Source organism: Apus apus, chromosome 18 (assembly GCF_020740795.1).
Source record: "Apus apus isolate bApuApu2 chromosome 18, bApuApu2.pri.cur, whole genome shotgun sequence".
NCBI lineage: Eukaryota > Metazoa > Chordata > Aves > Apodiformes > Apodidae > Apus > Apus apus.
In genome coordinates, this window is record NC_067299.1 from 1,994,736 (window position 1) to 2,020,564 (window position 25,829).

At 57.5% G+C, this 25,829-nt stretch overlaps 1 protein-coding gene across 5 annotated transcripts in view; it reads right to left on the bottom strand.

The window, feature by feature from the left end:
• Positions 1-525: 525 nt before the first annotated feature.
• The window catches only part of SMG6 (SMG6 nonsense mediated mRNA decay factor), a 112,129-nt gene continuing 86,825 nt past the window's right edge, over positions 526-25,829 (bottom strand). For 2 of the 5 annotated variants that reach the window (XM_051636172.1, XM_051636170.1), the window contains exons 14-19: positions 16,890-17,066; positions 14,318-14,467; positions 7,696-7,849; positions 4,596-4,807; positions 4,225-4,306; positions 3,848-4,114 (exon numbers count right to left, since the gene is read on the bottom strand). In XM_051636172.1, the coding sequence (XP_051492132.1) occupies positions 3,963-4,114; positions 4,225-4,306; positions 4,596-4,807; positions 7,696-7,849; positions 14,318-14,467; positions 16,890-17,066 (927 nt within the window). In that variant the 3' untranslated portion in view covers positions 3,848-3,962. Of the gene's footprint in view, positions 2,617-3,846; positions 4,115-4,224; positions 4,307-4,595; positions 4,808-7,695; positions 7,850-14,317; positions 14,468-16,889; positions 17,067-25,829 lie in introns of those variants that run through there. The other 3 variants (XM_051636175.1, XM_051636173.1, XM_051636171.1) reach the window with 3 other exon arrangements.

The window sequence follows — 25,829 nt, forward strand, 5'->3', positions numbered from 1 at the left end:
GCCCCCGGGGTGGCCGCCAGCAGCGACTGCCCCCGGCCTTGCAGCCACTGTGCCTTAACCTGAGCTGGCCACTCCTGCCCAGGTGCCCCCTGGCCCCCCAGGGCTGGCAGCGTCCCTGGGAGCAGCAGCAGCTCCCAAAGCACAGCTGGCAGACCCAGCAGGGCCCCCTCTGTATCACGTCCCATTTGTACACGGGCTCCTCGCCCCTTTTTTTTTAAAATATACTCGAAGCCAAACGAGCAATAAAGTGACATTAACACACCTGGCCTGGTGTCCTTCTCTGGGGATGGGCTGGGCCTGTGCAGGTGCTGAGTGGGGCTGGGAGGTGACCCTGGTGTGGGGAGACATTGTGGGTGTGGAGTGAGGGACTTTGCCATGAGCAGCAGCTGCAGGTAGCACAGAGCCCCCGTTGTCCTTGCAAGCACAAATTCATCCTGATGCTGTCCCTCCCTGGCATCCCCTGCACCCACCCCTGCCCCAACCTTAACAGCAACTCACCCGCCAAAGGCCAACAAAACAACACTCTGCACAGACAAGTGTTTAATACTAAAAATTATTAAAACCATCTTAACAAAACAGCCTGAACCTTTTAACAAAACAGCCTGAAGGCGGCCGCCTCCCAAAGCCACTGTAGGCTCAGGGCAGGAGCCTGGCACCCAGAGCCCCAGGCTCAGGGCACTCAAGCCAGCAACGTCCCATTCACCCTTCTGCCAGCTGGTCTGGTGGCAGCAAGACCTCTGTCCCATGGCTGAGCCTGTGCCACGACGAGAGGGGTTGGTGTCCAGCAGAGCTGCAGGTCCCTCTGAGCTGGCGGTACTTTGGGAAGGGTCTGGAAAGGAGCCCTGGGGCGGCTCCATTGGAAAACAAACATTTAAACACACCCAGCATGGAGGAGCAGGCAGTCTATGTGCTGCACCCAGCCACGGGCACTGCAGTGGAGTGTGGGTGCTGTGTGTGACATGGTCCTGGTGGGCTCAGTGTGCCCTGCAGCAGGTGGGTGCACCCCCAGAGTCTCTGTCACAGGCTCTGCCCCGCAGCAGACACCACAGCCGGGTGCTGCCAAGGCTCCAGCCTCAGCACTGGCCCTTGCCGTGAGGCCCGGAGGCAGCACAGGGGTAACACTGGGCTTCCTGATGCAGACACCGAGTCCGAGCCACCCACGCAGGGAAGGAAAACGCTGGGCTCTGTCCTACAGCTTCCTCCGCCACCTTGGACGTTCCCCTCCCACGGCCGTGCACCCCAGCAGGGCCTGGGGCAGCCTTGGGGTCACTCCCAGCTTCTGCTTGTGGGACTCAGACTTTTCAGAGCTCCAGGGACTCTGGTTCATGGGTTAATGCTCCCTCTTAAGCTTCTGTATCTGGTGCATAACTGGGCTGGGGAAGGAAGCGATTGGTGGTGGGACAACGTGGTGTGGAGAGGGCTCAGCAACGCCCTGACCCAGTGATGAAGCAATGGGTCCCTTCACGGCTCCCTCCACAGCAAAGGGGCAACTGGAGAAGGATCCTTCCAGCTGGGCAAGTGGTGATGGACTGGGCATTGCCCTGGCTCTCTCCAGCCCCGCAGCCACGGGCAGAAGTCAAATCCCACACAGAAGAGGACACACAGGACCTGTGGAACAGCTGGTCCTCCTGGGCCCAGAGGATTTTGTTAGCCTCGTGCTGATTCTTAACTTGAAAAAGCATGCCGAAAGGTAAGAGAGTGGGACTGAGGGGTTTGGGGAAGGGTTGGGCAGGGGAGCAGAACATAAAGCAGCTGGGTGAGGGGCTCGGGGTGTTCAAAGCTTTCCCCCAGCGAAGCAGGCAGGGCACACACCTGAAAATCAACCTATATGAAATCTGAAATGAACTGCAACAAGCAAACTCTGCACCAGGGAGAGGACAAAGTGTCTCCGCAAGCAGCAACCCCTGCGGGGGGTGGGAACGGGGTGGGGAAGGGGCTAGTGGGCTGGGGCGGCCTGGGCCACGCAGGACCAACAGGCTGGGGCAGGAGGGAACCCGCCCTTGAAGTCCACGGCCTCTACAGGGGGCACAAGCTAGACTAAGCAATCCCAAAGTCTGCGCTGGCTTGTCCCTGGTCTCTGCCCTACAAACCTGAAGAGCCACCGACTCCTGACTCGAGCTCTCTGCAACCAAGCAAACCAAGCGAAAGGCTGGCGACCCAGCGTGGCCTCACCCAAAGCTTCCCTCACCAGAGGGGCTCGCCAGCTCTGCCCTGGCACTGCCCAAAGGCTGGTGGGACCCTCAATGGCCCAACCTCTGCGTGAACCTTCCACAGCAATGACCTTTCCAGCTGGTTTGCCCTCGGGGTGGGGGGGCCCTTCGCAGCACGGCCATTCTGGGGTGGGTTGAAGACGTGGCGTTTATTGTTCGTGGTGGGCTGGAAGGTGGTGGCAGCACGTGGTGAGGGCTGCCACTGAAGCTGGTCTCCAACCGTAACAGGCTGCGTGATTCGCTCAGGGGGCTGTTTGCCCCGCTCGGGCCCCCCCTCAGCCCTCCTGGGCCCACTTGAGGAAGGTGGGGATGTCCCGCACCGGCACGTTGCGGGTCAACGCTTTGACTCGCAGGTTCCGATCATCTGTCAGCAAAACCACTTCCCTGAGCAAACGGATGGGATCATCTGCAATGAGAGCGAGAGCTCCATGAAGCTCAGACCTCCTGCTCTGCCTCTGCCCTTACTCCCATCTTCCCACACCCACGCCGTGCCCCCCACCTTCCTTGGGTGCTGCACTCTGAGGCAGGGCAGGGCCGCCCGGCACCCCAGCAGCTCTCCCAGCTCCCCACTCCCTGCCAGGGCTTCCCAGCATGGCTCGGGAGGCGACACTTCATCTCGAAGGTCTCCCCTCCCTTGTGCTGGCTGGGGGATGGACTGTGATCTCTGCCCACAGCCCCAGGGCTGCCCACTACCAGCTTGGTGCACTGTGCCGTGCTGCAGGCAGGGAACAGGAGGTCCCTCTGCCTGACCCAGGCCAGGAAGACAGCCTGCGACCCTGGCTCCAGCAGGAAGCTGGTGCTATTATTCTGGTGATCTCATTATAAGATCTAAAACCAACCCTGATTTTTTTTTAATTTTTTTTTTTTTTTTTCCCCCAAAGCTTTGTGTAGTGGCCACTGACACCAAGGCGTTTCTGGCTGGGGCTCAGACAGCCAGAAAGAGTTGAAGCCTGAGAAATAACCAAAGGGATCTTGCCCCCAGATGGATAAGCTGCCCCGCACGCAACGTGCCGGGCTGGGATGTGGGAGCCACGCTTACGTGTGTGCGAAGCAGGGGAAGCATATGGGGTATGTGTAAGCAGCTGGGTCCTGTGACCAGAGGACTGTTCCTATGAGCACAGGAAACTCAGTGCCTGCGAGCCAGGACGGGAATGGAAAAAACAGAGTTTATGGGAGCCCAACATGGGCCCAGATTGGCTGCACAGGGAACGGCAGGACGAGGGGAAGGGGAGGGTGGGCAGGAACGCGGGCTATGGTGCGGTGTTGGGGTGAGGATGGTGGGTGAGTTCCCAGAGCAGCCCGTGCTGGGAGGAAGGGGAGCAGGAGGGCAGGCCTGGGGCCGAGGGCTGCTGCAAGTGGGATGGGGAGGTTTTGAGCGGACACTTTAAGAAATGTGTAACAATAAACATCCTCTGCTCTGCGCTGGTGACGCGCCTCCTTGTTACAAACCAGAGGCTGTCAGCTTGTCAGGCCCCATTCCCCATAATCCACATGATTTCAAAATTCAGCATCATTTGCACATAAACATTTGGTGACGGTTTCTCTGTGAATCTGACAAGTTAAGCTGCTAAGAATTCGCACTGACAAATGTGGGTTGATTTCTTGGGCAGCTGCTGATGCGATTCCCATCCCCACTGTCCTGGCAACAGCCCGGGGGTTGTCTGGTCCCAGCAACATGTGGCTGATGCCAACACAGCACTTGGAGGGGAAAAGGGCTCTGGCCAGGAGGCACTGGGGCTTGAGGGGAGTAGGCTATTTCAGGCACCATGAAATTGCTCCCTGGACATTCCGGGTGGGCTTTGCACAGGCTGGGGCATCCCCAGCACCGTGAGGTGCGCATTTGGCAGAGTGGTGACAGGGCCACAGCCTGGGGCTGACCAGAGGCAGGAGGTGGCACCTTGGTGCTGAAAGAGGCAAAATGTGGGAGGGATCAGCTCCGAGGGCCGTGAGAGAGAGAGGAGAAGGGTCTGTGGGATGCAAAAGGAGGGACAAGGCAGACATGAGAATGTTGTACCTTTGTTGGAGGGCATGAAATCCTTGGCCTTGTCATTGCAATAGTGGAGGCAGCAGGACAGAATCAGGTCATCGTTGTTTCCCTGGAAAAAATGGGCAATGTTACCCCTGGCAGAAAATGAACCTGCAACCCAAGCACCCTGATTTCTGCTCTGTCCTTGTGACATTGCCCCAGCTCAGCAGAGAGCAGGGCTGCTCGGAACAAAATCACATCCACAGGAGTCTGCTCAGCCGCCTGCAGAGGTGGGGACAGAGCTACTCCTGTCCAGAGCCTGTGGACCCCAGGGTCCCAAAGCAGCAGTGGTGAAGAGCCTCCAGCCCTTGGCATCACTACCTCTGCATCCCATCCCCTGGGGCCAGGATGTCCCTTACCTGCTGGCCAGTGGTGTCTTCGCTACGGAAGGAGATGGACTCCAGCTCATTGCCTCGACTGGTCAGAGCCCTCAAGCAGTTGTCCCGGGTCTCAAATCTCTCCTCCAGGAACTCGATGGACTTCCTGGCTCTATCCTGAACTTGGCGGGCATAGCCTGCAGCCCGGTGCTCCATCTCCGGGCCCTTGGCCAGGCCGTCCAGCTCGTTTATCACTTCAAACAGGAAGAGGAGGTACAGTTACCATGGGACAAGGTGCTCCCGTGACCTGCTGCTGGAGCATGCAAGTTGCCAAGGCCTTGGGGCCAGGGCACTGGGAGCTGGCTCAGGAAATCTGGGTTCAGCTGCTGCAGTGTCCCTGCACTCCTGGACTTGGCTGTGGGTCTGGAAAAGCTTTGCTGCCTTCCACCTCCGTGGGTCACCTGGCTTGGCCCTGAGAACTCAGGCACATTGCCCCTGCAACATGTGGGATAATGCTCCCTAAGGGCATCTCGGTCCTCTCTGTGAAGCGCTGGCACCACCCCTGTGGTGTGTCCCTTGCCCTGCTCTCCTGCCTCAACCCAAGGCAGCTCCGTGTGTGGTGACAGAAAACCACAGCCTGCTCCTCTGCCTCTGAGCACAGGGCTGGAGCACAGGGATGGCCAGAAGCCCTGTGCCTCCTGCACCCCTCAGCAGCCTGTGCTCACTTTCAGACACGAGAAGCTGCTGCCCTCCTGCCGTGGGGCTGCAGGCAGGAGCAGGGTCACGCCTGGGAGCGGGCAGCTCCTGCTCCAGCACGCTTTCCTGCACAAGTTCTGGCCCTATTTTCCCCACCTACAGCCACCATCCCAGGCTCCCAGCAGGGAACACGCTCTCTCCAACACCTCGCCCATCTGGGTTCACACATCTGTCCTGACACATGGCTGCTCAAGATGAGCCCAAGCCTGGGATCAGGCGCATTCCCAGCTCGTTCGCCTTAACCGGAGCCTGTCAAGCCTTAGAGCCTCCTATTCCTGCAGGAACCTCAGCATCCTCCCCCCTGTGAGGGGACAAGGGGCTGCATGTGCACGGGAGAGCTGGGGTGCACGTGTGCGCGAGGCAGCCTCTGCGCGCACACTGTGTGTGTGTTTGAGCCATGGCTTCATTTCTGAAGATTGTTTCCGAGCCTGGAGCCAAGTCCTGAGTTCAAGTGGGAACTATGCATTCCTTGGGGGTTCGGGGAGAGAGCTCGGGGTCTGAGGCCTCTCCCCAGTGCTGTGAATCACTGCCCGGGGAGCCTGCGTGATCGCTCTGTTCCATGGTGAGACTGGCACTCACTGTCTGGGTATTCAAATTAAAGCTGCATGGAGCTGCTTTGCTCTTCCCTGGCCAGTGACTCTTCTTGCTACCGACCTGATGCTGCCATTTCCACACAATGCACGGCTGGGCCCGGGGTGGGGGGAGCCGTGCAAGAACGGAACATCAAACAGGAAAAGCTGGTATTCCCTCCCGAAATCCGCCTTCCTGCTTCCAAGCTAAACAGGCTTCAAAGGGGAGGCTTGTTTGTGCTTCTGCACCAGGCCTGGCTTCTCCATGGCGGGGTCAGCCTCAAGGAGCACGGAGCAGGTTAAAGAGCAAGAGAAACAAACCCAACGCGAAGCTGCGCGCTTAACCCCTTGGTGAATCCCCGGGAAGAGCAGGGAGGAGTGTCCCGTGCTGGGGAAAGGGCAGCGTGTGTCCCTCTGGCCTGGTGATGGGACATGGCACAGAGGCCTCTGTCCCCAGCAGCCATGGGCTTGTGTCCCATGTTCTACAATGGGCTGTGCAGGCAGCAGGACAGGAGAGTACTGAAGGTGCTCAGTCACTGCAGCTCCTCCTGCCTGTGGTGGGCCAGGCCAAGCTCCTTCTACAGGTTGAGGGCAGCAGCATCTTGGGACAAGGATAGGACCAGGGTTTTCAGCTCTCCTGTAACCACTGCTCCTGCCTGGGGTTTGGATGGAGAAGCCTCCAGCTCTTCCAGGTGTTAACAGGCTCCACAGCCCACAGGGCTGCCCAGGCTCTGCTGGTGCTGCTCCCTTCCTTCCACACACAGCGGTGCCAAGCCACAGAGCTCTTTGGCTGCTCTGGTGCTGAGCTGGGCAGGTGGCCAGCCCTGCTCCCCTCACTCAGGGGTCCTGCCCCCAGCCCCAGGAATCCCTCTGGAGCCAGGTTGTTCATCTCACAGGGAAAGGTGGCAGCTGGACACTGGCTTTGGGGCAGGCAGAGTGGAGAAGGAAGCCCCATCCTGGCTGGGAGGGCCGGCACCCCTGCCTGCTGTGGGCCAGGAGATGGGTACAAGAGGACACCTCGATGCTGGAGATGTCCACAGGGAAGAGATGGCTCCTGGTCTGCCAGGGCTGAAGCTGGAATGGGGCAAACCTGGGAGGCAATTCCTGCCCCAGCCTCTCCTGCTGCCCCCAGGGATCCCCTGAATGCCAGGCTGGCACCGGGACGTGCCGGGCAGACACTGAGGAGGAACGTTACCTCCAGCCTGCAGAGTGATCAAACAATCAGAGCAAAGGCATCTAACCAAACCCTCCCGCCACCCTGGGAGACCACCCAGCAGCACAGCCGTTATCTGCCAGGGTGAGTGTTTACCAATAACGGGAACCAGCTTGCTGTTTTACTGCAAGCTTTATAAGGATAAAAAGAAGGGCTGGGCTTGAGCAGCTCTGAGACGCTGGGACACAGACCGGCCATTTGCTCAGGCTGCCTAAGCCCCAGCTCAGCTAGGATAAGCTCTATCTGCTCAGATTGTTTAACAATTCTTCCTTCTTGCTCCCTCCAAAATTCCCTCAAAATCCTGTTTAACACCCGTCTGCCTCTCCCAGCTCCTGACACCTCTAAAACGCACCAGGAGGAGAGGAGTTTTGCTGAGTGCCACGGGCAGAAGGCTGGCAGGAAGGGAGAAGGGCAACATGGGCTGAAGGAGCATTGGCCATGGCTGGGATGAGACAGGGTGGGACAGAGGCCAGCATGAGCTGAGTGGCTCCGGACCACACAGGCACTGTGGGCACGTGGGGCACAGAGAGAGGGAGCTGGCACAGAGGAAAAGCCCACACTGGGGGAGAAGGGAAGCCCCAGCCATAGCACTGGCCCTACTCACCGATCAGGGGCACCACCAGGATGAATTTCCTGCAGTCCAGCAGGGTTATCAAGCTGCTGAGATGATCGATGAAGCCGTTGGTGTCCGGGACCAGGAAGACAGGCCTGATCTCCAGCTCCATCTGCCTCATTTGACTCTGGTCTTTGAGCACAGCCTGGAGGAGAAGGACACACAATGAGTAAGTACAATATCAGATCTGTGACCTGTGGACCCTGAGAACAGAAGATAAGTCTGGCTGGCATGAACATACAGCAAGGGTGTGGACTGTCAGGAGGCTGCAACCATCCCACCTGCACACCTCAAACACCAGCTCTTGCAGGTCCACAGCACACGAGTGGGATGGCAAAAGCCTCCAAGAGAGCACTCTCTTAGGAAAACCACCCTGTCCAGGCTCTGGGGACAACTGGGACCAGCCTTGAAAATTGAGGTGTTTTCAGAGATTGTCCCGAAGCAGCAGGGAGAAAAAGCAGCTGGACGATGGGGGCTCTGGGGCTCCAGATGGAAACAGCTCCACGTGGTAACAGCCAAAAGAAACCAGTTTTGGGAGACACAAGTTCTGCCAACAGCATCCTAAAACAGGGACCCTGAGCAGGCAGCAAGAAGGAAGGGCTGTGGGGCAGGGATGCTTGGCCAAGTATCTCACTCGCTGTCCCACCAGCTCCTGCACATGCCTTGCCTTTTCTGACTACATCCAGCTGGGAAACCAGGTGGGTTCCAGCCCTGTAAACCCACAGCATTGTCCTTGGCTGAGCCCTTCACACTCGCTGGAGACCAGAGGTGCTCACACATATATGGGAAGGGTCTGCTGGGTCTTAGTAACAATCCTGTGGGGCTGCACCTGGACCTCTGGACAATGCCAGATGCCAAAATGGGACCCAGGAGCTCACGTATTCCTTTCGATGCTATCGAGGGACTTGGGCTCTTCAGTAAGTCACAGGCTTAAAACACTCAGGATGCTATTCTAGTGCTTCCTCTGCTTAAAAATAGCTTCCCTGGACTTGCTGATGTTTGTTGCCTCTAATAGGAACCGGTCACCCACAGAGCACAGCAGCACTGCTGTGGACTACATCCGCCATGCAAACCTTCAGGAGAGCAGGCTTGCACCCACCCAGGGACAGGAGATGACCACCGACCCTGTTCTACCCAACGTTCCTGGGAGCTCCCCTTCCCAGGGTGACCATCCCAACCCTCCCGCAGTCACGCCAAAGCCTCAGAGGGACCCTGGAATGATGATCTGCATGGGCCAGCAGTGGCCATGGAAAGAAGTGGTTTTTAATCCATTTCCAAGTGTTGTCATCTGGCTTTAAATCAAGGCGGCTTGATGCTGCCACCTCCCACAAGTGTCTCCAGGCAAGGCAGCAACCATAACCTCACCACGTGCCTCCCACCCTTCTCCTCCTGGCAGCACTGTTCCTGGGGCAGCAGCTCCCACCGACCCCGAGGGGTGATGAGCAGAGTGGGGAGCATGCCAGCTTGGTGACAGCATGAGGTCACACATCTCTCATCACACGGGGGCAGCTGTGATGGCACCATACAGACACTACCATGGCCGGATACGTGCCAGCTGCCATCCCTGCCTTCACCCAGGGAGTTGCTGCCCCTGCTCTGGCGTCACAAGACAAGCTACAACCATCTCCGAGCTCCACAACCAAGGCCCACCTGCCACGGGAAGATGAAGCAAGACCCCATTGGCCACCACAGAGACCCAGAGAGAAGCAGCACATCCCTTGTGTGGTGGCCAAAGAATCTGATGACCCTGAATTTGCAGGATAGGGGTGGGGCAAAACCACACGGTGATGACAGCCCTATGCAAGCAAGGGCTGGTGGCAAGGAGAGGACACCCCCCACCCCCCACCCCTGCATGCCAATACAGCTCCCTGACCCCAGGGCCTGTGCAGGTGACCTTGGAAGCATGGTGTGAGTGGGGAGGTCACCTGTCATTCCGGCTTTGAGGGTGTAGGGATGATGGGGGGATAGGAGGCTGTACCCTCGTGTGTGGCGTTTGCCCCGGTGGCCTTCGCCGCTGGGGCAAACACCACACACGAGGGTACTGCCCTCTGGCTGTACCCAGGCGATTCCTGGCAGCCGTGAGCGACGCCTGTGCCGGCTGTCACGTCCCATTCCGTTCTCCAGGCCGCCCGGTGAGAGAAGGACACAGGATGCTCCGGGAGTGAAAGAGCGAGGTCGGGCGGGGAACGTGCCAAGTCCCCGCGCACGGCTCCGGGCCGCTCGGGGAGCCAGAGGGAAACTCGCCTTTGCAGAGTTCAGAGGCCGGCAGTGAGATTTATTTTTGTTTGTGTGAGTAAAAGGCTGCAGAAGCCTCTGGCCAAGGGGTTTTGGGGCGGGGAAGGGGGGGGAGAGGAGTGGCCTGTGATTCATGCAGACGCTGGTTGGCCCCTGGCCAGGGATGAAAGGGAGCCCATGTGCGGGGAACCGGGAGGCGAGCGGCGCCACGTTAACCCTTCTCCTGGTCCATGGGGACATGGTCCCATAGGTAGGAAGGAGTGCCTGGGGATGGGGATTGAGATGCCTGTGTCTGGGGCTTGGCTTCTGTGCTGCCCCCCTACCCACCAGAAATGAGCTGTCAGTCCTGCCGTGCCTCAGTTTCCCCAATGTGAGGATGGGGAGACAGTGGCTCACTGTCACCCCGATGGGATGGAGTTTGGAGGAGACCCCGGGAAGAGTGGTGGGATTAAAACAACAGAGGTACAGCCTCACCCCAAGTGTTTCAGGATGGTCAGATTTTAACCTTGTCTTATTGGGGTTAAACACATTGCACAGCTTGGTGGCAGAGTGACCCCACAGTGCTGGATGTGGCACCTCTGAGCCTGGGGCCTCTCTTCTCACCCCAGGGCCAGGCAGCTCCCCCCTCTCCCACCTCCTGCACCCACACACTGTGGCCATCAGAGCTGCTCCCCACCTGCAGCTCCCAGCCCATCCTGCTGCTCTGGCCATGGGGGCTTCTCCTAGGAGCTTGGCCAGAGACGGAGGTGGCTCCCCAGGCTGCCCCAGTTGGTGGCAGCACTGAGATCAGACACTCCTGCACACAGAGTCCCAAATTCCCAGCTCATCCATCAGCTGGGATCACCTGGGGATTCCCCGGAAGCCGCTGCTCGACAGGGCTGGACAGGGGACTCTTCCCTTGAGAGCCAGGCCACCAGGTACTATTCTGCAGCGTGTCGAGGGGACACCTGAGGGTCTCCACCACAAGCACGGAGTTGGGGGATGGCTCCACATCAGCCCCCGGAGGATCCCAGAGCTCCTCTGGCTGCAGTGCCAGGCTGGTGGAAAGGCTCGGAGCTGAAGCTGGGGAGAACCCCATCACCTTCAGGAAAGGGTGTCTGGGGTCACACTGATCTGCCAGGACGGATGGACCATCACCACCCTGCCACCACCTCTCCAGCCCTGACCCCTCTCTCCAACCACACGAGAAACCGGGTGCCCGCTACCCCTTCCAACCCCGCGTGCTCCGCGGGGATCGACGGCGGATTTTCCAGAGCCGAGAACAATGCCTCTCTCTACTCTCTGCTCCAGGGCTTCCTCCTCCCAAGGTTCGTCTCCAACGTCTTCCTCGGGAGTAAACGTGCCCCGTGCCTGGTAGCACAACGGGGCCGCCGCCGTGGTGGAGCCGCCGTGGGTGGGTGTGCGCCTTCCGCAGCCAGCAGGCACCCGCTCCCAGGCAGGTGCGCCGCGGCGCGTGTGCACCCCCGGCATTGTTCCCGCGCACCGAGGAGAGCGTGAATGGGACCCGGGGGCTAAATTTAGCCACTTACTCACACCACCGCCACAAAGGAGCGGCTGCATCTTAAGGGGGCGGCCGTTCCGTGGGCTCAGAAGGGACAGGAGAGCGGCTATTTTGGGAAGACATGTCATCATTGGCCGCCCCGGTTAAGCTGCTTCTGTAATGCTGAGCAAAACAATAGCAGCATCCAGAGGAAGAGCCTGTTATGTTTCAGGTGGGATGTTTTCAACCGGTCAGGAAACTCGACCGCTCCCAGCGCGCGGCGGCGGCACAAAGGACAGGGGATGCTGAACAGCATGGACCAAGGGCCTGGCCAAGCGGCGGGGGCGGCTGGGAGCGCGGCAGGACCCGGTGCTGCCTGGAGACACAGCCCTGCTGGAGGACACTGCCTGACCTGGCATGGCCACTGCCACCTCCTCATGTCCACCTGCCTGCCCGGCCTCTCGCCCAGCCAAATACCTGGGCAGCACCTGGTCTTGTCACCTCATCCCAACACATGGCTGCTGTCACCAGGCTGAGACATGGGGCTGGCAGGAGGTTCTGCCCCAGCCTGGGTAAATGGCGAGGACAGAGGTGGGCTGGCAGCAGAACCAGGGAGCAGCAGGCATAACACAACCTGGGGATAGGTCTGCACCATCAGACTCCACAGGAGGCACTTGGGATCTTTGAGCCCAGATCCTCAGCAACACACAGGGACAGCCACACAGCCATGCCTGGGGAGCTGAGGGGCTCTGCTGGGCTGAGACAGGAGCTGTACCTGCTGGACTCAGATGAATACCTGGAGCTGTGGTTTGTCTCCAGGATAATGAGTGGGACTTGAAGAGCAGGTGATGTGTGAACTCCATAGGTGAGCAGTGAACAAGAGAAGGCAGAAGATCCCCAGGTCCCAGGAAACACAAAATCTCTAGAGAAGATCAGAAAGGTCAAGGACCACCGGGAAGAGACAGAAAGTGGAGGGAGTGGATGCTGAGCTGGCTCTCTGACCTGGCCTCCCCAGGCAGTGCTTTCTATCCAAGCTCCTCTGGCTCCAGCTGCATGATCAGTACCAGGGCAGGGAGAGGACAGGGGCAAGCACACATGTTCTGCTCCAGGCTGTTCCCAGTTAGCTACGGGCTGGATGACTTTACCGAAGCCCCAAGGACTTCTCCTCCACCCCGCGCCTTCAGACTCCAACTGCACCTCAGCTCTCAGCTGTGCAGCCCCCGAAGCTGCCCACACCCTCATTTTGACCTCTCTCTGCCTGCAAGCATCGGCCCCAGCACGGCTGGGGAGGAAGGGAGGAGCAGGGCCCGGGGGGAGAAAGCCCCTGACAACATCAGGCAGCCCCCACTCTCCCCGCAGAATGGGCAGCGACCATCCCGGGGGGGCTCTGCTGCAGCTGGGCTGGTGGCCGGGGCCGGGATCTGCCGCTCGCTGCCCTCCCTGAACATGTGCTGTTCCTGTTTGCCGTGTCTGTACAAGGCAGTGGGAAGTGGGGAATTTACTTACACCTCCCGCTTAACAACCCCGGGAGGCTGGAAGGCTTCAGGCCGCTTTAATTTACAGCCCATCTCTCCAATCTCTCGCTTGCTCGCCGCCGCTTTTCTTCCTCCCTTGTATTTTAAGGAGGAACCCGGGAACCTGCCAGCAATCACGGACCCGCTTGCGGGGGCGGCCCCTCCCTCCCGGCACCACTTTCTACCTTCGCCTTGATACGAATTGCTGAGAATTCAAATGAAAAGGGGGAAGAAAAAAAAAAAAAGGAAAAAAAAAAAAGGGGGGGGAAAAGAGAGAAGAAAAAAGGCAAAAATCTGCAAGGTTGGGGTGGGTTTGGAAGAGTGAAGCTCAGTGGTTCTGGGCCCGGCGCCAGCAGCCCGAGGGTACACATGTGCACGCTCTCCCAGTAGGGCCTTCAGCAGCCCTGTTTTACAACCACCTCGGCACACACTGCAGAGTTCACGCATATGGCCAGACAGATGTGTCTGGCTTACGTTCAAGGCTGGAAAATGAAGAATTATGGAAGTGAAGGGCCCTGGGCATTAGAGAGGGCGGAGGTGAGGGGGAGGGGAGCCAGGGAGAATTTTTCCTCTGCTGAGAAATCCTCATCTGGGCTGCGAGGCTGGAGGAAGAGGGGTTGCGAGCGGCGAGGCAGCCAAGAGCCATGCAAGTGAGATTGCTCTTAAAGCAACAGCATGCAGCGCCAGGCCTCTGCTCCCAGTCCAACCAGTTTACTTCACCACCTCCCACTGGGAAACATGCTCAGACCAGGCCAGGGCCAGGACAGGATCACCTGTATCCCATCTGTTTGTCCCCATAACTATGGCAACGCTTTCCAAGTGGTGCTCTGGCTGCAGCAGCCCTTCAGACTGTTTTTCCTACCACTGGCTCCCACATGAACTTCGCTGTTCTTGTCCCACCCTCTCCCCTGTCTGCCTGTGCCCTGCTGCACACAAAAGCTGACTTCTCACCAAGCCTTCCTGCCTCGAAGCCTCTGTCACGGGCAGGGGATAGTCCACTGCCTGGCATCCACTGACTTGCAGCCACCATGTGCACTGGCAGCATCATGGAGAAACTATGTCTGGCTTCACAAGGGGCTCAGGAGTCCTCCAAACATTCATCTTAGGGGCTGGAAGGGCAGATCTTACCCTGGGTGGGGCAGAGCAACATGGATTTGGCCCTTCCACCAGAGGCAAAGCTAAACTTGCTGCTGGGTGTCACAGAGGTGTCGCAGGGCACCTACAGTGGGGAAGCTGAAGGTGCTACAGGACATCCCAAGACGCCTGAAGTGTGGCAGGGAAATGGCTGCACACCATCAGCACAGCGAGGCAGGATCAGCCCATGTACAAAAGCAAAGCAGCTCCTCAGCCAGCTCGGGTGCTGCAGCTGCACAGTCTGTCCTACCTGAATCTTGTCTTGACGACGCTGCTGCTCAGCTACCTTCCTGGCCAGGGCTTGCTTCCTGGCTCTGAGCTCCTTGATGTCCATCTCTCCTCCGCTGACTTCAGCCTCAGAATCATCTTCAAATGCCTCAATCCTCACATCGTCTTCCTTCTTCCAGGGAATGCAGAAAGACAAAACAACAGGACATAAGTCATTGTAAGGGATGCTGGTGGCAGGGACTGTGCAGCAGCCAAATCCCTGCCAGGCACAGACCATCACCTCTTGCTGATGGGCAACTACTTCTACACATCTGAAAGCAGCAAGCAAAATAAATGAATAGTAAAGATCCAGGAAATGACAAGGTGAGACAGGAGGTAATGGGGCAGGGAAAGCAGCAACCAGGGAAGGCAGGGGGAGCCCTGCTTAAAGCTCCATTCTAAAACCAAATCCTCTTCCTCACCTTGGAAAACTTCCTACAGCCTTGGATGAGTCACTGATTTTTTTAGGCTTCAGTTCTGTAAACTCACACTATTTCCCTGTCTCTCTGCTTTGCCTGTCTATTTAGGCTGTGCATCCCCTGGAGCAAATCCTGCTTCTCCCCACCTGCCTGCACCGGGGCTACCCAACGCTGCTGCCCCACCCGAGGCCAGGAACATGAGCTGGTCATCCTGGCAGGAAACTCAGATCCATGAACCCAGGAGACCAAAGAGCCTGTTTCCCTGCTCCATTTTGATCTCTGAATAGGCCAGACTGATTCCTGCACCCACCAGCTTCACGATCTCTGAGAGAACCTTCCCTGGCTCTACCCACAAGGAGGTGTGCAGACCCTTCCCAGTATGCTGCCCTGCCTGAAGTGGAGACCTCAGAATAACCCCTGCTGTTCCTACCCCAGATGAAGGCCATTACCCATCTCTCCTTTCCTGCACAAAATCCAAGGGATGTGATGGGGCTGGGAGGAGTTCCCAGGTGGCACCCAGACAGAAAGACTTGCTGAGCCCTCAGAGGGTTGGAGGGGATGGATCCTGCATGAGAGGATCCCCCGGAAGGGTACGAGCATTGCTCCCCCCCCTGCCCTCTGCAGGCTGCCACGGCCTGTGCCAGCAGGAGGGACAGGCAGGAGCTCACAGTCTTAATTTACAACAAGCCCAGCACTGCACAGTCCCATTCTCAATCAATTCACCCAGGCCACACACCCCCCTGCTCAGAGAACCACATACTCTTCTCTCCTTCTGACTTTCTAGCCATGCGAAGGAGGAAGACGGAGCCCTCAGGCTCACTTCCCTCTGCTGGGACAGCCTGGACCTCAGGGGATGGGGGGATGCTGCCAGAGGGACAGCGTGGCACGAGGGCCTTGGGGAACAGCCTGTGTCAGATGCAGATCTGCTGCAGTGGGTCGGGATCCGCCTGCCCAGGCTGATGGTGGTTATGCTGGCGAGTTGGAAGCTCCTTTACCACCAGAACCCCAAGGAGGAAGCTCCAGGGTTGTGCAACGAGCTCATGCAGAGGTTCCCAGAGTGAGCAGAGACTGTGGGGATGGGGCAGGAGGGAAAGTTCTCTTCCATTCTGTGTTTGTTCACAGCAGAAATTTGGACTGATCCAACAAAAGGAGTGCTCTGGAGAAAAGGACCATCCCTGTAGACACTGTGTAGAATCTGAAGATCCCCCCCATATCACATGTCAGTTTGAAAACCTCTTGCACCTTCTCCAGAAGAGGTCAAGAGTCCAGGTCGCCCACCTTACAGAGACATCTCTTGCTGCCTGGGATTCTGCTCTGAGCCCCAGTACAAAAAAAGTCACCTAAGATCTGTCCCCTGATCAGCTGGAGCCAGTGTTGGGACAAGGGGGGTGCAGAGCACATTCTTGCTCTGGGCTCCTCCCTGGGGCACACGGAGTGAGCCTGGGCAGTGCCGGGCCACCCAGCTCCCTGCTCCCAGTGCCTCTGCCCTCTCTCCTGTTTCTCTGGCCTTTCCAACTGCAAGATTAAACAGAAGAAAAGAGTCAACCTGCAGAGCGGCTGGCAGGGCCCTTAAACACACACACGGAGCCTGGAGTGAAGCAAGGCCTACAGGAACAAGCAAGGGCAGAAAAACAAGAGCTGAATTCCTTAATCACATCAGGATGTGAGAGGCAGGGGAGGGACGGGGCGCCAATGTCAGCTCTTCCTGTACGTGTGCTGGAGGCTGGAGCTCAGGCCTCCGCCACAACCAGCTCCCTGGCTATAAACTTGATCCTGAAGCTGAACCCTGACACCCCCCTCGCCCACCTCCTCTCCCGGGGCTGCAGCACTGCATGTTATTAAAGCTTCTTCCCCCCTCACCTCCCCCCCCCTCCATTTTGGGTATGAAAAAAGCAGCATCTGGAACTCATAGCAGCGCGAGATAGAGGCAGGAGGGCTGGACTGGCAGGAAAGGGCACGAGTGAAGTACACTCGGGAGACAAGGGCTGTGCACCATTTGCCCCCCCTGCACCCCCCCCCATAAAATGCACACGCAGCTACACTGGCTATAAATAGCGGGAGCTGCAGGGCAGGCAGGGGCTGGGCCCCACAGGGGTGATTCTTCCTTCACTGAGGCGCGCTCTTCCCGCACGGTACCTGATCTTCCAGTTGTTTTCCCTCTTGGCTTCCCATTTCCTTTCCCATGGTGTCTGGGACGGGTGCCACTGACACATATTTTCCACCCTTGAATGCCAGCAAAGGCTCTTCTTGTCCACAAAGGGCTTCCAGGAAATACTTCAGAACTGTGACCCTCTTGCAGTTGGCTGCAATAACCTAAAGGGTGAGGACGAGGGGGTTGGGGGGAGGGAAAGGAAAGCAAAGTCAGTGTAAAGGGGAGGCAGATGGACAACAGCCAGGGGGCATATCTGGGGCTAGAAGGCCCAGTGGGATGCAGACAGCACTGCAAAAGCACTGCAGGGACGTGCAGGGTGCCCCTCTTCTTCTCAACAGGGATGGAAGGGGTTTGCCCATGCCTTGCAACCCACTGTCCCCAGGGGAAAGTAAGAAGGCTCAGTCAGGATACCCAGCACTGATCCCTGTCCTGCTGCCTCGGTGTTCCCCAGGGCTGCAGGGCTGCTGGGGGGCAGCCAGTCCCCTGCCCAGCCACACAGAATAGGGGAAAGTCCTGCTGAAGTGTGAGAGATGAATGATGTGGCCTATCCTTACTGTTTCAGTTTGGCTCCATTGCCAGATCCCCCCCAAAAGCTGGGGAGGGATGCAGGTGTGAGAGTGGGAAGGTGGGGGCAGCTGAGAAAAGCACAGAGTCCCTCCTCATCTCCAGTCTGACCCCATCCCATGGGCCCATCTCATGGACCAACTGGTGGCCCTCATCAGGGAGGCTGGGACAGTTCTGGCCAGAAGGAAACTCAATAGCTTGGCTAATTATCCAATTTATGAGGCTCTCAAATGGAGTTTCCAGAGCCTGGGAGCCCGGTGCCTCCCTGGCCCCATCCTGCACAGCACAGCCTCTGCCAGCATCTCCGTCACGACCGGCCTCGGCTCAGACCTTGACCCTCTGCACCTGCACAGCTCTCCCCTGGTGCTTCCTGCTGACCTACATCACTCCTGGGGAGCAGCAGATTTCTAGGGAGAAAGCCAGCAAACAAAGAGGAGCTAGAAATGCCACATTCTATAGAGACAAACTCCACGTTGATACCCGACTTCATCCTGCCCCCACCCAAAACCACCCTGGCTTCCTCAGAGCAAAGCAGCCTCAGAGACCCCCATCCCAAAAGGATCCTCCAGGCTCCCAGGACAGGGATCCTGAAGCCGTGGAGAGGACCAGACCCCTCCAGTGCCTCAGCCAGGCACCTGGCAGCCAGGGATGCTGCCCGTCCAGCCCCGCACACTCATATCATGCGGTACCAACACCGCACGCCCCGGCTCCGGTGTGGTGGCCACCAAACCATCTCCCAGCTTTGCTGGTGGCCTCATGTGGCCTGGACACAGGGCTGTGCCGTGGCAAGTGAAGGGCTGGCAGCAGCACAAGGCCCCGCTGCACCAGGCTGCCGTGAGAGGAAACTTCTGCTCTTCCACAACGCTGCCAGTTTCCTCTCTGCGGGCTAATTTTAACCACCGTGTCGCTGCAGTGCGTGTCAAAAACCTGACCCTGCTCTGACCTCCAACCTCCCACCCTCGCTACTGCCCAAGTGAGGCACCCTCATGCACCAGCAGCTGGGGCTGCCTCTGTTTGGAGCTGCCCCCCCCCCAGACCCTGCATCCCCCTGTGCCTGCACCAACTGGTGGAGGGGGAGGAGAAGCCCCTTCCTCCCCACGGGAGGTGGTCACTGCTGTGGAGAGGTGCTGATGGCAAGGATATAGTATTTCAGGGAGCAAGAGACCTGGAACCACCAATTCTGGTCCTAAAAACTGTGTCCTACAGGACAGAGGTGAGCAAAAGGCAAGGTGACAGGCTCAGCAGCCCCAGGAGCAGGTCAGACTGCTGGAGATCTGCTCTCCCAGAACAGCCCTTTGCTGCTTGGGACATCCAGCCAGGAGCAATCCCAGCAAGTGTCACTGCAGGAACATTTCCATCCTCCTGGCTCTCCTTTAGGAACGATACTGCACAGGGGAAAGTCTGAAGGAAAGAGTACAAGAGCAAAGTGGGAATGTCTGTCATGGGAAACATCCCCCTTGAGCACTTCGGGCTGCAGCAGCACCAGGGGAAGTGGTGGAAACCTCATTGTCTGCTTCATGCCCAGCTCGATGGGCTGATGCTGTGGAGACCCAGCCTGACTCACACCGGGTAACTTCAGCCCAGGGATTTTCCAGTCCTGGTATCTGCAGTTCCCTTGTGCTGGGCAAGCCAAGCACCAGGCACTGCAGGTACAGCCACGGGGACATGCCTGTGGCAGCAACAAGGATGAGCCCCACTGCCAGCAGTCCCATGCTGTGGGATGGCAGGATGCGGCCAACAGCAGCAGGGAGGGGGGATACAGGAACCGTTTGGATATGTGGGAAAGAGACGGGCACCCTATCCTGACACCATTCCTGAGGGATTTCTCAAGACATCTCTAAAAGTAAAAGCCATCACATCTAGTTGAGGACCCATGAGGTTTCCACGTAGGCACAACAGGCTGGGCGCTGACCCAGCTGTGGTGCAGCCACCTCTGCACAGCAAAGGCTCAAATCCCACTGTCAGAGCCTCCTGGATTGGGAATGATCAGGCCCATTGCAGGAGAGCTCCCTTCACCCATGGCTGGGGACAAGGGCAGGTGGGTTTACTCCTTCCTCCCCAAAGAAGGAACAAGTAGGAAACACCAGATTTCCTGCCAAACCAGCACAGCCTGATGCTTAAACTCAGCTCATCTGCTGGGGAGAAAAAAGCCCAAGTGAGGGCCAATGACATAATGCCACAGCAACTCGTCTCATGAACACATTTTTCCAGCCCACATGAATGAAAAACAGGGAAGGAGCAAATGCTCTGCACATCCCTGTCACGTGCAGCCCCGCTGGAGGAGGAGGCGGCAGAGCCCTGGGGTGCCCCCCCTGCCGCGGGGCAGCCCGGCCTCGGAGGTGCTGGGAAAGAAGTGACCTGTGACTGGCACCCAGGGCTCTCTCCAGCAGCAGAGAGGGACCTTGCGTGCAGCCCAGCAACCCGCTTTAGTCAGAAAGTTCCTGTTTCGAGGTGGAAACGTGAGTGCCCGCGGCAGCGCCGCGATGCCCCAGGTGCTGGGTCGCCCACCAAGGCGCTCGCTGGCTCACGTGGCGATTCCCTCTGCCTGAGGGGAGACGGGTGACGATGCCAGGAGCTGTGCCCACCCTTCCCAAGGCACAAAGTAACACCATGTGGGATGTGGCAGCAGACACCCTGGTCCCAGCAGGGAACATGACCGCCCCGTGCACCCTTCCCCCTCCGCCCGGGCAGCCAGGCAGCAGGAACCGAAAGCCTGGCTGGGAGTCATTGCCGGGTATTAAAATAGGCCTGAGCTGCTCGCAAAGGAAAACCGAAACCGAGACCTGCTGAAGTGGTCGGGTGCCCCTGGCTGTGACCCGGGCTCAGTTCCCCCGAGGTGTCGCTCAGCCCCTCGGCACCGCGGTGCCTCCGGGGACACGTGGCCGGGGACCCGGCGTGGGGCAGAGGTGGCTTCAGCTGCTGCAGCCCTGATCGCCAGCCCTGATCGCGCTGGGCCAGAGATGAGAGGTTTCTAATCTCCTGCTGCATCAGACCGGCCAACCACCAGCTCCCAGCACCAGCCACCAGCGGCTGCCAGGGCACTGACGAGGCTCGTTAGTGCTCCGACTGCTAATTCATGGGTCATACATTAAGATACTAATCACTGAGTAGGACACAGCAGGACAGACATTAACACACACTAACTGCTTGTAGAGACCCACTGGGCTGTGCATTAACAGTACCAGCTGCTGTACTTCCAGAGCTACTTCACAGTGCGGGTGTCACCAGGACCCTGTGTCTGTGTCATCTCCAGGACTGATGAGGAGTCCCCAGATCTAACAAGGGGTCCCCACATCTAACAAACCTGACCCCTCTATGGCCTTGGCTGTATTTTTCCCCTGCAGATAAAACAAGCAGAAGGGACAGCGGCACCTGGCCTGAGGGAGACGGCAGCACATGTCCTCCAGGAGATGTAAGGGGAGGGAAGGGACTGCGAGAGCGGTGCCTGGGGACACACATACACATGTGCATCTGGTGCTGGCGGGGGTGACACCACCAGAAACCAGCCACAGTCTCACTTTGGGTCAGAGGCACGGCTGGAGCTGGGGGGGCAGCCCCTCTGCCCCCGGCCCTGCTGCTCCACACACGGCTCTCCCGCCGCCGAGCAAATCCCCGTCACACCCACCGCCGCCTTCAATCAGCTTTTACAACTTGTTAATTTTACACAGCATCCTAAAGAGCAAATAACTGGGAGGCAGGAATGCACAGACTCCTCCAGCTAGTCCAAAGAGCCTCCAGCAGCCAAGCCAGCTGGCCAGGGGAGCCCCGCTCGGCCATGGGGACCTGCCACATCCCGGGGAGGGGGGGACTTGGTCTGGAGAGGGCTGTCCCATGCCCGTGGCAACGCCACGCTGCTGCCAGGGCTCTGCAGAGGCTCCCCAGCAGCTTCTCTCTCAGCAAAGCCTCCAGGAGCAAACAGGAGGGGACGGGCTGCCACTGCCGGCTCTGCATTCCTGTGTGCAAGGGGGAGACACCAGCACATCCTGACAGCTGGATTCAGAAGGGGAAAAGGACATGAGAAGCTTGAGTCATAGCACAGAGAGATCCCACCCCAGATTCGGAGATGGGAATGGGATAGGACCGAGACTCAGAGCCAAGCTCCAGCACGATCCAGTGTGGGGATAACACTGTTTTTGCCACATCGGTTTAAACACGGCTTAGCTGGAGCAGCTGAAACCAAGGGAGCCCCAAACAATCTGAACCACGCAGCGTCTACATGGCCCAGCTGAAACATTTGCACTGACCCTGCTAAAACATCCAGGCAGGCCGGGCTAAATGCCTTCCAATGCCCCGAGCTCCTCCTCCCATCCCTGGGGACCCGGCTGGGAGGGCAGCCCGGCTGGGGGAGGAGCACCCACTTGGGCCTCAGCCCTTCTGGGTTGTCATCTCCTGGGCTTGCACAGAAGCTGGGCTGGGTTTAACCCTGCACTTCTCACAGCCCAGCTTCTATAGGCTCGTACTTCAGCCAGGAGGTGGCCTGAGGAGCCCCTCACCTTGGCCAGCCCCAAATACAGTTTGGAAGGGGCTTGGCCACCTGGGTAGGGAGGACAGGACTGTCCCGTCACGGCTGGGCAGAGGCGCTGACAGCTGGATCACAATCCTGGTTTCTGCAGCTGAGGGCTGACTGCAGCCACAGCTCTTCTCAGAGAAACTTCTGATTTCAACTGGCCCCACAAGCAGGCTTGGTGGATGCAGCTCCCACATACCTGCACCTCTGCATGTGGCCTGAGAGAGCAACTGCGGCTGCAACAGGACCCAAACCAAGGCACCACTGGTTCAGATGTATCTCAGACACATCTGGATCTCTGCAGAACCCAGAGCCAGCAACAACAACATCCAGAGAGCCTGGACAGGGAAAGGATCCACCACACCCATATCTGCTGCTCCATCACAGCAGAGAGGTGCATCAGAAAACACCCAGGGAAGAAAGAGAAGCTCAGAAGAACCATTCTGGTTGCTCTTCCCCTTTGCCACCGCTGGAGAACCACCTTCTCAGCCAAGCAGGAGCTCTCCAAAGAGAAAGTGTAGCCATGTCTTAGCCAAACCTCTCTCCCAGCACTCTGAGCCTTGCAGAGGCACAGCTCCAAGTCTCAGCACTGGGGCACATGGTCTGAGGAGTCATCAGAGCAGATGTGCTCTTGGCCTGGCAAACGTCTCCATCTTTTCAACCTTGGCCACGCAGCTCAGCCACAACTGGCCTCTAAAACTGGAGAGCAGCATGGAAGGGGAGCCAATGGCCCACCATCAGCTAGGGTTTGCCTGGCACACTGATACAAAGGCTCAAAGCAGCAGAGTCATCCCATTTTTGGTATCAGAGATCAGAAGAAGCCCTAAGTAGCCTGCAGAGACTCCTATCACAAAGGTCCTCAGGCTGCACCCAAGGAACTGGTACCTGTGACCACTGGCAGCTGTAGAAGGTGAAAGTGAGACCCAGCAAAGTGGGGGAAGCTTTGAGCAGTTCTGGAGCTTGAAGCCTGCTCTTGGTGAGCCCTCCCAGCATGGGGAGCAGCCAGAGCTTCTGTCTGCCAGGGGTCAGCTCACTCTCCTTGATTGGCACCTAGTTGCTGTGGGGCAGGAATACAGACCGAATTTTTATGGATCTAGACCAGACGACACTTAAGATGGGACAGCTAGGGGTTTCCATGTGGAGTTCTATGTCCCTCAAGCCCTTTGTGCTGTGGCACAGCCTGGCACTGCCCTACAAAACATCTCACAGCTCCTCCAGACCCTCAAATCTTCCTTGGTGATGGCCTACCATGGAGCTAGGAAAAGCTGTTTGTCCATCCCAAAATACATCTGAGGGTGCTACTGGGACATCTTGTGACTTGTGTGGAAGAGTCAACACCAAACTCAACTGAAGCAGATGCTCTGGATCAAAAGCTCTCCTCCAGACCCCTCTCGAGCTCCTGTGGCCAGGATGACCTGGACCAACTGCTCCTCTGAAGTGTGAGAAGATACACAGCCCAGAGAGGAAAGTTTCTGATGGTTCCCAAACCAAGCTTTTGGCTTTCACTGATACTTGGAAAGACTTGCCCTGGTGTCTAATTCACTTGCTCAATGTGCTAAAGAACCTTTTTGTCAGGCTGCCTCTCCAGTGAGAAGCAGTGTTTGCAGTGGGGAGCAGTTGGCTCCAGGCTGCATCTGACACCTGGTAGGCAGGAGGGCCATGTTCTGCTTATTTAATTGTACCCTCACCAGCCCATTCCTTCTGGGCAGCAGGAAGGCAAGAGAAAAGCAGGACTTCAGCCTGGATGAGAAGTCCCAGAGATGATGCCGGGTTCCAGGAAGTCTCCACAGAGTAATGGAGATGTTTCATCTGGTTTGTGAGCGTGGCTCCTGCCTGGTTCTCATTGTGTCCTCAGGCATCGCTGCCAACAGCTCAGTGAGAGCTACGGGGCTTCCCCACATTGCAAAATGTTGCCTCCAGTAAGACACTGCAGGAATTTCTGCAGGAATTTCCACTGGAGAAGGCATTTGCTTCCAGCCCTCATGGCCATGTGCCCCAGAGCTGGCCAAACTGATTCCCCCAGCTGTGAAATATCTGGGGCATTTCTGCTCTCTGAGGTGAAGCCTTGAGCTCGGGACAAGACTTTTCAATTGCTCATCAGGAGAACATGGGGCTAAAAAGTCAGAGCTTTGAAAGAGGCCTGTGAAAGAGGCTGACAAGTCCAGGAGAAACAGCAGGGGTGGCCTGTTGCAGCCATCTCAATGCCCTCCTCTCTCCCACCTCAGCTCCCAGCACATCCTCAACGTTCCCAGGGGAAAAAAGAGAAAAGTTCCAAGATGTCAAGTAGAGTCTGAAAGAGCCTGGTCTGCTCCTCCCTTGCAGATCCTACTGGAAGACTAACCAGGGAAGACAAGTCCCTGGAAGTCTGTCCCAGGCCCATGGTCCTAGGCTGGACAAGAAGGATCTGGATCCTCAGCAGCAGCTTTTGCAGGGCACGGGGCTGCTCACCCTGCTGCAAGAGCCTCCAGCCTTTTCCTCTTCAAGGACTGGGGGAATTTATTTCCTCTGCCATTTCGGAGGATGCCTGCCTTGCCAGAGATTGTTTTGCAGAGTTAAGAAAGATAAGAAAGTGGTTAGCAGGCTCTTTGGTGGAGGAAGGGAGGATTGCTTAGTAAGGGAAAGGGGAGCGCTCGGCTCCCAGCAGACACACGCTGCCCTTCCTCTGAGGCCACTGCTGGTGTTGGAGACCAGGCTGGTCCATCCCACACCTCTCCACCCCCTGCATTTCTTGTGGACATCTGCTCATGAGGCCACGCTGTGTTGGTGACCAGAGAAGCTGTTCCCGTGCCAGGGCTAGGATCTGTCTCTCCTGGAATCTGGGAAATGTGGCTGATGAATGTTCAAGCCAACATCTCAGCTGCAAATCTCAGTGTGCTCTTGCAACAGTAAAAGCCCTTTTTGCAGGGTACGTGGAAAACAAAAAAAAAGGCAGGAGCCAAGTTCAGGCTGCCCACACAGTGGGGAAAATGCTGTGGTTATCTGGCAACCTCCCTGTTCCAGAAAGCATCTCTTGAGAGGTGGCCTCACTGGGGCATCTGCAGGGATGAAGTCCTGAAGATCAGAGAATCACAGAATCATTCTGCCTGGAAAAGACCTTTAAGATCACCCAGTCCAACCATTAACCTAACTCTGCCAAGTTCACTGCTTAAACCATTTCCCTCAGCACCACATTTACATGTCTTTCAAACACCTCCAGGGTGGTAGAAGGAAAAGCTGTACAACACAAGAATGGGAGCGTGGGGATGAGGTTCTACCATAAAAAAAAAGAGCAAAAACCAGCACAAACTAGAGCTCACCCTTATAGCACCCACCTGGCCTGCCCACACCATCCTCCTCTCACCCTTCCATTGTGAACTTGGCTACAGGCAGCGAGGAAGCCACAGTGTTAGCTGGTTAACACCCACGGCATGGTGGACTAACAGGCCTGGAGGTGTTAACAGACCACTGCAAACTCAGGTTGCAAACCTGACTTCTGACCTCAGCAGCAGGAGGGAGAGGTAAGAGCTGCAGTATTCTGCCTGGTCCTAGCAGAGCTGGTTGGGAAGCTGTTTCTGGGAGTTTACACAGCTTATACATTCTCCATGCAGTTCTTGGATGCCTTCCATCACAGATGAGAGTTTTATGTCAATTTTAAAGTTTGACCACAAATATTTAAACTTCCTTGGACCACAAATGCTGTATCTTCTTTGCGGTTTAGTTGGCACCAAATGAGTATTTACAGATCCCTATATGTCTGTCTGTCACTTAAATATCTTGCAGAGGTGCCAAAGGCTTCAAAGGTGGAGGGGCTCCTCAGGCAGAGCCCCTGGCTCCCCCCTTCTGCCCTTCACTACTTAGAGCAGACCCTGGCCAA